A 14802-nucleotide genomic window follows, 5' to 3' on the forward strand; every position below is an offset into this window, starting at 1 on the left:
TGTTTCCAGGGAGCCCAGGGTTTGAAGCGGACATGATCCAGGCTTAAGATTTTGAATTTTGAATTTGGTTCTTCTCGTGATGGCTTCAGTCTGCTCAACGACCCTTTCCTCTGCTACATGGTGCTGCCTCGTGCCTCTGTCAGACTGGCTCCTGGCAGTGAGGAGTGGCTGGTCCTGTCGGGGAAAGGAGACTGCCGAGCCTGTGGTCACTTCCCGTCACTGCGCCTTGGCGCACATCCCCAGCATGGAGCTAACCAGCAAATCCTCTGTGTATGATTAATGGCTGATTTTCATCTCATGTCTGCTGCTCTCACTGCTTTTCCTTTTTGTGTGCCGTCTGTGCTGTCTTTCATCTTGCTTTTTCCCCTCTCCTGTAGCAGCTGTAACCATACTCTTACATTTGATGGGATTCGTCTCTTTACTGCCCTGTGTCCATTGACGCGGTGTAATTGGGAATGCCTTGTTCCTTGTGTGCCTGCTGTTCAGGCTGCTCGTTAGAGCAGCACTGTTTGGGAAGGAAGCTATTTCTCTCCCTGAAAACCAGACTGATTCCCCAGGGTCTGGGTGGTGGCGGCTGTCACTGACTGAGACCCAGGCTCTGATTGAGCATGGGTGGCCGAGAGAGGAGCCGAGTGGTGATCTGGGGGGATGTGTAAATGCGCACGTGGGCACGGCTGGTAGACACCTGGCCGCAGTGTAGAAGATGCTGTCGTTCAAGGTGGCTGAGCGATGGGGTCCATAAGGCAGGATTGCAGGCATGCAGCAGGGGCACTGCTAGAAGTATGCAGGCGCGTCAGTCTTAGCCTGGAGCTGGCTGCTCCTTGGGCAGAGTGCGGCAGGTCAGAGCCCTGGAAGGTACAGGTTCGCCTTCCCTCGGCGTATGGAAATAACCCTGCAGGCGGGAGCGAGAAGGACCGGAGAGTTAACGATCGGTGCAATCAGTATTTTAAAAATTCCTCTCTGCAGTTCTACTGCAAGAACCCGCTTTACTCGCCGAGCGGCTTTTGTTTGGTAGGGGGGGCACGTGAAGAGGAAGTTAGTCTTAGTTGCCCCCGAGTTGCTTTCAAAACCATGGCCCCTGTGGCCAATGAGTCATTGCTGTTGAGATCTACGGACAGTGCAAGGGGTGTTCAGGGATGCAGGGTTGCTGTGCGTGGCGTGCCAGGACAGCAGCCTGCGAGAGAACGCTGCTGTTGTGAATAAAACAGGTGTTTGAGAGGGTGTAGCGGGAGCAGAAGGGAGGGTGTCTGAGGGCTCCTCCTAGCACGTCAGTGTCGTGTGTGCTTTCACATCTCCACTTCGCGCACAGTGCTTGCTGCTTGGTCTTTTAATGCTTGTGAACTAAATTCACACGTGTGGCCTCTTATATCCTTGGTCTGTTTTGTCTGTCTGTCCACTCCATCTCTCACTCTCTGCAGAACCTCCACCAGCTCAAACAGATTCACACCCTGAGGCAGATGAACGAGCAGCTGCTGGCCGAAAACAGGGCCCTGACCCGGGTCGTAGCCAGGCTCTCGGCGGCCAGCGAGCCACCCGAGACAGAAGAACTATAGCTTCTTCCCCTCCAGGTCACCTCGCCTCCTTCCTCTGTGCCAGGCAGGTCTTTCTCTTCTTGTCTGAACTGTCCCTCCTCCCTTTTCACTCTTCAGGAGTGGAGCTGGTAAGTCTGTGGCTCAAAACACAGCATGTGGCACAAGGGGAGCATCCACCCTGAAAAATAAAACCGCCACCATGCTGACGGCCTGTGTCTGGAGCCGGGGCTTAGAGTAGCTGCGTCTGGCTTCTCTGCTCTGTGCCCCACCTTGGCACTGCTGCCGCGCTACTGGAGCCAATCGCTCCCAGCCCAGCGGCGATTTTCCATGGTGGGCCTGGCATTAGCGAGCACTGTCCTGTGTAAAGGGAAGACTTTAACCCTTCTCTCCAACTGCTGTGCGGAGAACACCGTAGGGCCGGGAGTGGAGAACAAACAGCTCCTCAAAACCTGACTATTTGTCCTCGTGCTCCGCCATGACCCTTAATGCTGATAAATGGACCTGTTACTTGTATTCTGCCATCCCCATTCATTGCATCTTCAAGTGGGAACAATGATTGCTGCTCATAACTGATCACACCAGGTACACTGTATAGAAGTCAGAAGTTGGCAATTAATATTCCCTGCCTGTCACCAGCATTCTCTGAAGCCAGAGTTAACCTCCTCGGGGGATATGAATAAGCATTACGCTCTGAAATGTGCAAGTGTCGGGGATGTGGCCATTGAAAGCTGCATTTCTAAAAGAATTACTTCTGTAAGGAGACAGTTTGTCCCCCTCTGTATTTGGAAGAGCTGGAACTTAAATGCAGCATTTACACGATTTCCCCCAAGCAATGTGCTTGATGGTTAACGTGTGAGCAGGTATGGGGCATACAAGGCATTTGCTTTCTTCACCTTTAAGTTTCCTGCAGAGCCATTATGGTTTGAAAGCCCCAAAGTTGTCTGTCTGGATCAGTGTTGCACAGCACGTGCCAGGCAGTTAGATCTCTTCTGTCGTGCTTGTTTCTTGGTCAGTGTGGATGTTAAATCTTAACTGCCCTTTGAGCCCCTGTCAGTCTTGTGCCATGCTAGTTCAGAGGTACATGGCGCACTCCAATGTAGCTGTAACTTGGGAGGCAATGTGCTTCAAGCTAGGAGGCTGCTTCATATGAAGAAGGTAGAACCCTTTACCAACATGCGGGTGATTATTCACTGGGAGAAATGGCCAAGGGAAGGGGTCAAGTCCCAGTCTTTTGGAATCTTCAAGACTTGAGGTCTTTCGAGAGGCTAGATAAACACACGTTTAGGCTCAGTGCAAGAGTTCCTGGGCAAAAATCTCTGGCCTGTTACAGATGCAGAACAAGGAGCCAATGGTCTCAAGTTGCAGTGGGGGAGGTCTAGGTTGGACATTAGGAAAAACTATTTCCCTAGGCGGGTGGGGAAGCGCTGGGATGGGTTCCCTAGGGAGGGGGTGGAATTCCATCTCAGTTATGATGTCCAACTAAGGCTACGTCTAGACTATGTTCTGTTTTCGAAAGAGGATATGCAAATTCCCTGAAAAAGGCCCCCCAACCCCTCCCCCATCCAGACTACTTTCACTTTCTAAATCTCTACTTTTGAAAGTGAGATCGGAAGAAGATATGCAAATTCCCAGGGAATTTGCATATCTTCTTCCGATCTCACTTTCAAAAGTAGAGATTTAGAAAATGAAAGTAGACTGGATGTGGGGGGGTTTGGGGGGAGCCTTTTTCAAAAAACTGCTCTTCCTTAAATGAGGTTTATGCATTTTTTTCGAAAAAATTTTCCCCAAAAAAACCGTGTCCATACAACTTTCGCTTTCGAAAGTGATATCGAAACATTTTGAAAATAGCACATAGTTTAGACATACCCTAAATGAGCTAATCATGCCTGCCTCACTCTGCAGCTGACTCGCTTATCACCTTGAACAGGGAGCCCAACCTGTTTCCCATCTGGAAAATGAAGAAAATGATGGTTTTCTCTTTTTTTAAAGTGCCTTGATCTAGGAGTGAAAACTGACAAGTATTTTCATTCCCATGAACCACTCCATACATCATGGTGGTGGTGCTATTTTCAAAGGGCTTTATTGAATTTTCCAAAACTTCCCATCCCTTCAAAAGGTCCCCACAGTTTTCTCTTCCCAGTCACTCCCTCACATGGGCCGGGCATGCGATAAGTGAAGTATGTTTGCAGTCTTACCAGATTGTTACATGAACAGCCAAACAATGCTGCAAGGCATGTGCCCAAGACTGAATTCCTGCCTCTGTTGGTTCAGCTCGTTCATTTGCAGTGTGGTATTTATTGACTATAAAAGTGTTCAGCTGCCTCTGTCATTGTCCATCTGGTTTGTTGTTTGCAGTATAGTGACACAAATAGCGAACCAGTATATGCAGCAAGTGTGTGTGTTGGGAGGGGGGCGTTTGGAAAGCTTGACTTTCTGCCCTCAGGTCTCTTCTACGTTCAGCATCTCCCTTGGGAGTAGTTGGTTCCTGTGTGCAGAGCTGAAACTTGCTTTTCTTGTTCAGTTTGTAGTCTGACTGGTGCCTTGGTGGAACTTGCTTGTAAATTGTGGCCAAGCTCTGAGCGTCCAGTAAGCTGTGAATGTGGAGGCACTGCTATGTAATGTCTTTACTCCTTATGGGAGCCCAGGACAGAATTACCCCTTCCCTAACCAGGAGACACCGACAGTAGAGCCTGGTCAGCCATTTGGGTTTGTTCAGACTTCCCGATACACCAGCATCCACCAAACAGCTGTAGAGGACACCGGTTCCTGCGAAGCTTTGCTTGTCAAGAACCTGAATCCAGATATGCAACTGGGAACCAGTTTGTGTATGGCCGTGCTGAGTTTTGCTTGGGCTGCAAATTGAGTTGGGAGGCAGGAGAGAAGCAAAGATCCAGGGGTGGCCTGTGGCTAGAGGCGGACTCAGCCGCCACCTGGGGCGCCCACTGATGACGTCAGTCCATTGACGGCCCTGCAGGTAGCGGCGCTGATCACGCGTTCCGCCTGGGGTGCCAGCTGCCGCAGCCAGCCTCAGGCCGCTCCTGCAAAGATCCCAAATGCTTTCCCTGTTTCACATGGTCTCTTGGGAGTACAGTGATGTACAGTGTTCCCCATTCATCCAACAGTGGCACCTTAATGTTTTTATTGGTAAAACTGACCAATTGCAATAAAAATACCCAGACAAATGCTTGTCTTTCAAACCATCATATTGCTCATCCATACAACCGTTACAAAGTAAAAGATCCCTTGTTAAATCCCCACCCAGCCCTTGCAACCCACAACCGTATTTCGCACATCTCCTCCCACAAAACATGCAGCCTTCAGCTCTAGCAGTTTGGCCCGGTTACCTCCTCTTTGCCGTGTTGAATGCCATTGTGCAAGTGGAGGTGTTTTGGGGAGCAGTGTGGATTTGTAGTTGGCTACACGTGCTTTGTTGGTCTGACTGTCAGTGGAGGGATACAGTGTGTCTCGCTTTCAGGGCTTGCCTGTTTTGCAGGAGAGTTAATGGAAGCAATCTCCTGAAGCTGTAGTGAAGTCCATATTGGCACAGGCGAGAATTGACACGGATAACGTTTCAGTATTGCCTCTGTCCTCTCCCCTTCCAGTTTTCAATGGATTGCGTCAACTGCGAGTCCAGCTCTCTCAGCTCACGCCATTCCCATGAGCATTCTTTCAGGGCCTAGCTTAGTTTAGACGAGACCAAACTGCCCTGTGCACTCATTGGGATTGCTGACTTGACTCCTGTCATCTAAAGAAGTGGGTTGCGCCCGCGATACCATCTACATGCTTTGTTAGCCTTTAAGGTGCTACTAGATTATCTGTGGTTTTTTTAAGTTTTTCCTCTTACAGACTAACTCAGCTACCCCGCTTTCAGCTTTGTGTGGAGGTACCGGGAAGACTTGGGAAACAGAAATAAAAGTTCTTGTCTGCCCTGGAGGACTGGTGGCCGGACAGCCCAAGAGGGGATGGGGACGGTCCATCACTGTTGTGACTTGGATTCCTAATGAACGCTATACAGGAAGGAAGGGTTTGCTCTGTCAGGGTGTGTCTAGACTACAGGCTTTTGTCGACAAAAACTATACCTGCGTCTACACTACAACCGAGTTCTGTCGACATAATGGTGACAGAACTCAGTAGTTTTGTTGACAGCGGTAAACCTCATTCCACGAGGAATAACGCCTTTTGTCGACAGAGTTCTGTCGACAGAAGGCGTTATTGCATCTACACTCTCATGTCGACAAAGCGGCTTGCTTTGTCAACAGAACTGGATGTCGTCTAGACGCTCTTTGTCGACAGAAGCTTTGTCGACAAAAGCCTGTAGTCTAGACGTACTCTGTGTCTCCTCACTCCTTCAGTTGCAGTCTGAAAACTTGCAACGCAGCCCAGAGATCAGAAACGGCACACGCTTAACTTTCAGAAAATACTTCAGGTCACCCTGAAAGCAAGGCTGTCTATCTTAACTAGCCATTGGCAAACTATTTGTGATCTCATAGTGAAAATTGGAGTATTGCATCCGATTCTGGGCCCCCCGCTACAGAAGGGATATGGAGACACTGGAGAGGGTCCAGTGGAAGGCAACCAAAATGATTCAGGGCTGGAGCACACAGCTTACCAGTAGAGGCTGAAGTATTTGGGTTTGTTTAGTCTGCAGAAGAGTAGAGTGAAGGGCGATTTGAGAGCAGCTTTCAGCTTCGTGAAGGGAGGTTCCAAAGATGGACAGAGGCTGTTCTCAGTGGGGGAAGAAGGCAGAACAAGGCCCAATGGTCTCGAGTTACAGTGCGGGAGGTCCAGGTTGGATATTAGGAAAAACTATTTCCCTAGGTGGGTGGGAAAGCACTGGAATGGGTTCCCTCAGGCGGGGGTGGAATCTCCATCCCTAGAGGTTACGTCCTGGCTTGACAAAGCTCTGGCTGGGATGATTGAGTTGAGGTTGGTCCTGCTTTGGGCAGGGGACTAGACTCGATGATTCCTGAGGTCTCTTCCAGCCCTGGGATTCTATGAATACTATTCCCCTATCCCAGCCTTGCCTTTGTCTGCTGCTTACCCCATTTTGTGTTGTGCTGGCACAATATGAGTAAATGCTCCCTCAGAACCAGCTCTCTGGATCTTTGGCTCGTCACTGCCCTAGGTGTCATTCAGAGAGCTGCCTCTGTGCCTGCACCTCTTCCCATCTCTCGAAAGGGCCGCCTGTTGAACAGTTGCAGAGGGTTTTGGAAAATCTGCCTGGCTGGGGGCGAGGAGGCAAGTGGTACTGAAAACACTCTGTGTTTGTCCCGACATGTGAGCGGTGCTTTCTGGCCTACCATAATTCAGGAGCCATGAGCCTTTCCACCAGCCAAAGGCTTCCACGAGCCGGGGGAGGCTGCCGTGGCGGTCGCAATGAGCTGTGTAACCCTTGCCCTGCCTTTGTCATTGTGCAGGTGTTGACAGAGCTGAAGTCAGACAATCAGAGGCTGAAAGACGAAAATGGAGCGCTTATCCGTGTCATCAGCAAACTCTCCAAGTAGGACGTCAGAGGGAAGGACGGAGGGGGCTTCTGTATGCAAGCGGCCAACCCTGCCACCCAACCCCCATCCACCTCTTGCCTCCAGTCAGAAGTACAGCAAGCGTTTCAGCCGTGGGAACAATGCGCCTCGCCCCCTCCCCCATCCTGTCCCCTCATTGTACATTCCCTTGGCACCCCTCTGAATGCACCCCCAGCCATTTTATTGTTTTTAATTTAAGCATGTCGTGGTATCTTGGACATTTTATTCAAGGGGAGAAGACACGCAAGAGCTGGGTTGGAGCTGCCAAAACGCCCTGCTCCAAGCCCAGCTGTGTCCACGCTGGACTCCAGTCTGGAGCAGAGACGCTTCTGCTATAACCAGCGATCCAGAAACGGTGATGTAGCAGTGATCTGTGTCCAGAACCTTTCTAGCGGGGGCGGGGCACATGAGCAGGAGCGGTTACAAAGCGACGCTGTGAAAGCCAAGAGGGCTCGTTTCTGTCACAGACTCTGACGACAGCTGCTTTGCACGGAGACTCTGTTCTCCTTTTGTCCCGGCAGCTGACTTTATTTAATGTTAGATTTTAAACCGGTTGGTGTTTTCATTTCGGAGTCCTACGCTCAGGACCGTCCCTCTCCCCTGGCCCATGCTTCATTTCTGCAGCCCAAATGATCGGGTGTCACTCTGTACTCCTGCCACAGGTAATGGTACTTGCTAACTGCATCTGGGCGCTCTCGGAATGAGATTCATCACTGCTACTGGCCGGGGTCTGATGGAGAAACTGAAGCAGTAGAAATCGCCTGCTGCTCTCGCATGCAGGTGTAACAAATCTGGGTGTAAATATCCATGCAGGGAGGTATGCTTGCGCAAGAAACCAACCCCCACCTTCCAGTGGCAAAAGGAGCAGCGTTTGCCTGTTAGTGGTACTTACCTGATAGCACCCTGTCCGGTTCTCTGAACAACGTAACTTCCCGCGAGAGCAGAGAGTGGTGAAAATGCAGGCGTACTTGAGCTGGCTTGCAAGGGGCAAGGGTGGAGAGGCCGTGTTCAGCGACGACAAGGAGAGCCCAGCCTTGGTCGGCCAACACCACGGTTGAGAAACCTTGAGCAATGATCAGTTGCCAGTTGCAGGTCATTCTATAGTGGCAAGAATGAGCTGGCGCGTGCTGCTAACTAGCTGTCTGGGGTAAAGGGTTTTGATTGCTGGAAGCTAGCAACAGGATCTGACCCGGACAGAGACCTCAGAAGGGTCTTTCATGTCGTGTACTTAAAACACTTAAAATGTTCACCTCCATGGGCATTAAGGGGACTCCTCCAGGGGTGTCTCACTTCTGCTTTCAGCAGCCAGTGGCAGTTGGGCGTGAGCTGGTTCCCACATCTGCTGCACTCTTAAGAGGACGGCCTGTGGTGGGTTCAGAAGGGCTGCTCTTTGGCCAGAGATTCCAGTGCTGGGGCAGGCAATGTGAATCCAGCCACTAAATTGGCAGGGACAGGTGAGTGACTTGCACATGGAGATTTATTCTCCTTGCCCAGCGGGGTAAAGTCTACCTCCGTCTCTAGCGTCTTGGTTATCGCTTCAGGAGGTGCTGGCCTGCAGCACAGTTTCTTAGCTGCCTTCAGTTTTTTTTGTCCAGAACTTTTTCGTACCCACTGCCTGGCTCTTACGGTACATCCAGCGTCCTCTGTGGGGCGGCACAACACAACCCATATTCGAGCCTCAGTGCCGCCACTCAGCCAGTGGCGTCTCGTGTGTGTGTGTGATGAGACCCCACTTTTCCTCTTGATGTAAGGAGTTGTTGCCTCGGCAACACATCTGCTCCGGAGAGGAAGAGTTCGAAACGAATAACGGCCCCTGGGCCTTCTGCTTCTGAGCCAGAGATCCTGCCTTCCACTGGCTTCCTTCCAGAACCCCCTTGCGTCAGGAATCAAAATGGGGCGAATGCTTCTGTAGCTTAATTCCTCGCATTGTATCCACGTGCTGCTCTCCTCTAGTAAGTCCTTGTTCTCTGCGGCTTTCCTCCTCCTAGAATTGTCAATTTATGACCCACTTCCTCTTTCAGATTTGGAGGGTTACGTGTGGATGTGACAGGAGCTTGCTCGGGTCCTAGGATGTGTGGAGGTGAAAGGTCTACCCCCAGCAGTGGGCCACAGATGTCTCTGTGCAGCAATGCCTTTCAGCTGGCTGGTACGCAATTGAGTCTCTCCTTGATGTGTTTTCCATTGGACAAGACCCGCTGTCTGGGGTGTTTTGTTTTTCCAACCAATTCTGCAGTATTACATCCTTGCAGTATGAGTTGGCCACTACCTGCCTGCATCATTAGAAAGATGACATTCAGGGATCCTTCATTAGGATCAAGTGAAGTAAAGGAAAAATCTGCAAGAGCTAATATGGGGTGCAAGTGGTGTGTTGTACCTGCCATGTGAAGCCAAGACACACTACATTAGGTGTCTGTTTAGCACTGTTATCCTCATCTCTGTCTAGGTTAGAACTCACATCAGCAATGTAATGCCATTGATTAGCCAGAGCTATGAAGATTTCATTGTCACACCGTGCTGTTATACACCAGCTCCTTTGCAGTCTTTCCTGAGCTCAGTTGGCCATTGCTGATTTAACTGTCCCGCTGCGGAGGTAAAATGCAAGGTGTGGCTTTCTATGCTCCAGGCCGAACGATAGGACACAGCTTTTAAAGAATGGCCCGGTTTTAATCCCTAGCATTTGGCAGAAGTTACCCCTAGGACGCGCTGGAGATTTTTCCAAGCAGTTGCTTTGGTGTGAACTCATCTTTATCCAAGAAACTTAACATAACTAAGCATAACTGCGGGACCGTTTTAATGTGCTGCTTACTTTGCCAGGAAACTCTGCTATATCAGTTATTTTTCCATAACAAGTAGAATTCACACCTATCCTTTTACCTGGCAGTGAAATCTAGAGGGTTTTTTTCTGGATAAAAATTGCTCAAATATTTTTGGCATGCAAGGGCTGGGTTTTAGCCAGGCTATAGGCAAGGATGACATAGCATTGCGGTGACTCCTAGCATTTTTTCTGTCAAATATACATTTTGTGAGGAGGAAAATGTGGAAGTTGGAGCTTTGTGTTCTAAACGCCCCAATGCAGGGTGTGGAAGGATTCTGTTTCAATTGAAAGGGGAAGGAGTCCACCTCTTACAACTACTTTCCCATCCACAAAAGACATCGACACTGAACTTCAGAAATACTCTTGTACCTTTTAAGTGCTTGGTTAGATCTCATAAATCCTTATGCCGCAAGCTCTGTGTATCGCCACCTTTGACTAGCTGGGCAAACAGGGGTAAACAAGGATCACAATCCTAACCCTGAATAAGGAAGAGCTGCTCTTGAGCATGGACTTGGGTTTCAGCTTTATGGCTCACATGTTGTGAAGTTGGGGTTTATCGAAGTGGGCGCAAGTCTGCCCAAGGTGAGTTTTTTTGGGTGAAATCGGAGGCTTGCTAAGAAGCGTATCTGGGATGTTGGCGTTTGGAAGAAGCACTCCTCCCTTGCATAGGGGGTGTAGCTAGTTTTGAAAGCTGCCAGTGTGGGACAGGTCTTGTCTGACGGGCTGTATTGGCTGGAGTAAATGTGAATGAATTGGAGGCCGCTGCAAGGGAGTGACCTCTAAGCTATGAAAGGGCACTGCATTTTTAAAAGCGAATGGCTGCACAGCTGCGTCCTCTCTAGGGTAGGTGCATAGTCAGTATGGCTGCAGTTCTCTTACACCACATGACTGCAGAGTTGATCTAATTGATGATCTGCTTTCAGTTGACGTCGTGAATTGTCTAGTCCAGAGATTAGACCAAATGTGCTTCAGCCAATCAGAGAGCAGCTTATCTGAAGTGGTGCCGGTTTTCAGAAGTGTCCTGCACTCCTGCGAATGAGTTGGTTTCAGACTGGCTAAGGGATTTTGTGTCTTAGTTTTGCTCAGAGACTTAAGTAGGCCATACAGGAATCCGATTGGCTGGCAGTCTCCCCCATGTGATTAAACAGTAATTTAAGTGGGTTTGGGCTTCCACCAGCCATCGCAGGCGGTTCTCCCTTCCAGCTGTCAGTCCTGATGAGACTGGAGCATGACCAATAATCGGGTGACAACGTGCCTGCAACACAAGTGCCGTATTGATGTGTTATTGGTGAAAGGTCAGGTGGGGCCCTTCCCAACAGGGAAGGGACTAATTTAAGTGTCAGGGTTGTGTGTCTCGCCGAGAGGTCTCCGAAGGAAATCTGCTAATCCATGTGCTCGAGTCCAGCTGGTGGGAAGCAAGTTAGGTTGTTTCTAAGCCATTCCGTATAAAGCGTGTCAATTTGTAAGGCCCCTCAGCTTTCTGCAGGGGAAAGGACACATCCCTGCCCTGATCCGACCCATCATGCTGGGCCCTGAGGTGAGGGAAGGTAAGGCGCTGTAAGAGCTTCACTGTGTTTGCATCAGGTGGGTTAAGAGATCTTGCCATAACTAACAGGACTTTCTCCTTGTCTCTAATACCTAAGGCAACTCTCCCAGGGCTGAAAACCCAGCCTCATCTCGGAGGGCCTCTCTTGGGTTTCTCTCACTCATCCATCAGCTAGGGAGAGCCACTGACCTCCAAGGAGAAGAGTCTCAGCCCCTGATTTGAAATGTTGGTCATGTCCACGCAGTTCTCTCTCCTTTCCTGTCCGCCACCAAATGCCTCCGAACGTAACCCCCGTTGCTCAGTCTAGGCGATTTGTTTCGCTGCCAATGTGTCCGTGACGCTTGAATGTGCTCCCTGGCTGGGAGCGAGGAGACATAGGCCTCCCTAAGTCTGAGCCACAGGACTTGGTGTATTTCTTAGATTGCTTTCTTTTCGACCCTTGGCAATAACATACTGAAGAAAGACTCTTTTGCTCACTGGTGATTGGGAGTTGCATTGCATAGACTTGTCCACAACCCATTTCAGAGGGAGGAAGAGTTCTCCTGCCCTCAGTCTGAGGGTCACCTGCAATTGCAAAAGCAGCAGCTAGTGACTGATCACTCCCCGACTGAGCTGTGGAAAGCCTCTGCCTGCCCTCTTGTTACCTGGCTGATCAGTCAGGCGTGCCTGTGAGAACACCTTTCCCTCGCTGGAGAATGAAGGCAGCTTTGCCGCTGTCAGTGGTGAGAGGAACCTGGACTCCTGGTCTGACACTTCACTCTGCCTGTGATCCGGATTCTTTGTGTTGTGCTAGGTTCCCTTTCTCCATACTTCTCTCCGGGTTATTCCCTTTCCTTTGGGCCGTTACCCTCGCCGACCAGGAGCTCAGAACAGCTTTTGGGACTGTTTGGAACTAAGATTTTTCCTCAACTCGCTCTGCTTTTGCTACCTTCCTAAAAGACACGTTGATGGGGGAGCTGAAGCAGGTTCTAGCTTAGAAAGTAAAATGGCCTTAAAGAGTTGAAAATAGGGTCAGTTTCTGGTTTGGAAAAGTCTGCAGTGCCCGTGAGTGCCAGCTTGGCTCACTGCGGGGTCTGCAGCTAGACACATCTTTGCGGTACTAAGGAGTCAGAACCCCCCCCCAGGAGCATCCCTTGAGCAGTTCACACAAGGCTACCCTGACACTGACTGGTCCGAGGGTGGATTCTTCCTTTCAGTCCCTTTTCCCCCTAAAGGCCAATCCTCTAATTCTGCCCTAGATGGGAATTGGTTACTTAATTGCTGTGGTTCCCTGGGGGACCTGTCGAGGAAGCCAAGTGCTTTCCAAGGAACAGCCATGCCCCTCGACCGCTCGCCCTTGGCAGAGATGAATTGACTGTGGTGTTGATTCATTCCCGTTCCAAGCAGTACGTGTGCTGTACTTACCCGTTGCAAGGCGAGGGCTCCAGCTCATTGTAAATACACGACTTGGAGAAGGCAGGACTCGCTGCTGAAGTGGTGGGGAAGAATGTATTTTTATGCAACTTTGAGTGGCCTTTCAAACCCTGAGATGAATGATTTTCTTTTACTGGTTGTTGTTATATAGTATTATGTGTTTGAAAGTTTGGGAATAATATTCACATCTATATGATGCTTGTAAACACAACAGTATTTATAAATGGATGAAATAAAACAGTGTTTTAACTTCTGCCTCTGTCTGTCTAGCAGGGAAGTAGCATGGTGACTTTGGATGCAAAACAAACCTGATGATTTCCCCTAAGAGCAGCCAGACAGGGTAGGTCAGCTGAACCTGTTACTTTGAAGGTGAGGGTCAAAGCACAGAAACCATGTTCCCCTTTTATCACTGTCATGTCTTAAAATCTTACCAGAAATTTCCTTCCGTTGTTTGTGTTGCATTAGAAATACCTGGTCCTGACTCACTGGTGTCGGTCCTGGCTTCGGCCCAGTGTAACCTCCTGGGGCAGAGGGGTTAATATTTGTTTACATGGTGGTGGCTGAGCCGGGGCCAGTGACCAGTCTGTTCTGACTTGGAAACACCTCCAAGGGAGTGAAATTGCAGTCACAGAACCCTAAAGCTGGCAGCGACCTCAGGAGTCAAGTCCAGCCCCCTACCCAAGGCAGGACCAATCACCATAGTCGTTGGTTACGGACGATGGAATCAGAATGAAACTTAAGGCCAACATGCAGCATTTCCCAGAGATCCCATTTTTGCAGCAGCCCATGGCTGTTGGGAAGCTGCCCCCGGCATGAGGTACTGGGCTGTGAGCCAAACTTTTATGGACCCATCCCTTTTTAAATACACCTTTCCGGTTCTGGTTGTAGCACCTTGCATTCCTCCCACTCAGGTCCCTAGGCCGGGAGGAGACCAGGATCTAGCTTCCGCCAATCACAGTACAGCTTGCCAAGGATCAGTTCTAATCTTACTGATTCCTCGCTCCAGGGTTAGGACAGCCACGCTGGAGCAACAGGGCCAGGAGAAGCACTTTGGAAGGAAACCTATGGAGCGCCAGCATGGGTGAGATTTGCAGTGCTACTGCTGTGGGCCCTTCCCTAGCGCCGTGGGGCTCTGGGCCAGAGTCTGTGCGCCCTGGCTGCAGGCATCAGGTTCTCTCTCCTCCTCCCAGATGGTAGCAGCCCCCCATGTGCGTCCGCTCACCCTGCCCGGGCCCTTGACGCGCTAACACACCAGCGAGGCCCAGCCGCTGCTTTCAGCTCGTTTCTTTAATAAGGAGACGTACATTGTTACAAAAGAACAGTTTGACAACAGAGACAGAGTCCACACGAGGGGAGGGGCTAAAAGCCGTTTCCTGCTGCAGTTCAGTGCTGCAGGCGGGGATGTGGGAGATGCCAGGTGGGAGCTGAGGTCCACGTGATCTCAAGGATGGGGGAGGGGGAGTTGCATGGAAGGCAGGGCCACCCACCCTAGCCCTGCCTGAACGTCACGTTTTGAAGACGGAGATCTTGTGCCTTCCTGCCGGCAGCAGCACGGGCTGTGAGCCATGGGCCTGTGCTGGGGTGGGACGGGAGGGTACACGACTGAAATAGGGGGCCCACCCCTGTGGCTAGCAGGAATTTCCCAGCATGGTGCGGCCATGCGTGTAGGGTGTGCAGGCCTGAGATGGCGCCTGCTCCTTCCCCAGGGTGCGCTGGGCTTCTCTGGGATGCTGAGCCTCACCTAGGCCTGGTCCCCTTGCCCAGAAGGCGGCAGGGAGACTCAAGACAGTGTGTGCTCCAGCTCCCCCTGGGGGCATGATGCCCTGGGCCCGGTCCTGTCTCTCCAGCTGGGCCTTGAGCCTGTTGAGCAATCTCTACCCTCCACAGTGCTGTCACGCCGGTGCCCCTGTCTGGAGCACCAGGCTCAGGGTCTGTGCCCAGTTGCTGTCAGCCAGCAACAGGTCCGGTCTTTTT

General features: G+C 50.7%; 1 protein-coding gene across 7 annotated transcripts in view; it reads left to right on the forward strand.

Annotated features, from left to right (window-relative positions):
- The window catches only part of PPP1R12B (protein phosphatase 1 regulatory subunit 12B), a 151488-nt gene extending 138411 nt beyond the window's left edge, over nt 1-13077 (forward strand). For 4 of the 7 annotated variants that reach the window (XM_075910196.1, XM_075910200.1, XM_075910194.1 and 1 more), the window contains 2 exons: nt 1419-1596; nt 6950-13077. In XM_075910196.1, the coding sequence (XP_075766311.1) occupies nt 1419-1553 (135 nt within the window). In that variant the 3' untranslated portion in view covers nt 1554-1596; nt 6950-13077. The remainder of the gene's footprint in view (nt 1-1418; nt 1597-6949) is intronic. The other 3 variants (XM_075910197.1, XM_075910195.1, XM_025181043.2) reach the window with 1 other exon arrangement.
- Nucleotides 13078-14802: the final 1725 nt, after the last annotated feature.

The sequence above is a fragment of the Pelodiscus sinensis genome, chromosome 27 (assembly GCF_049634645.1).
Source record: "Pelodiscus sinensis isolate JC-2024 chromosome 27, ASM4963464v1, whole genome shotgun sequence".
Lineage (NCBI taxonomy): Eukaryota > Metazoa > Chordata > Testudines > Trionychidae > Pelodiscus > Pelodiscus sinensis.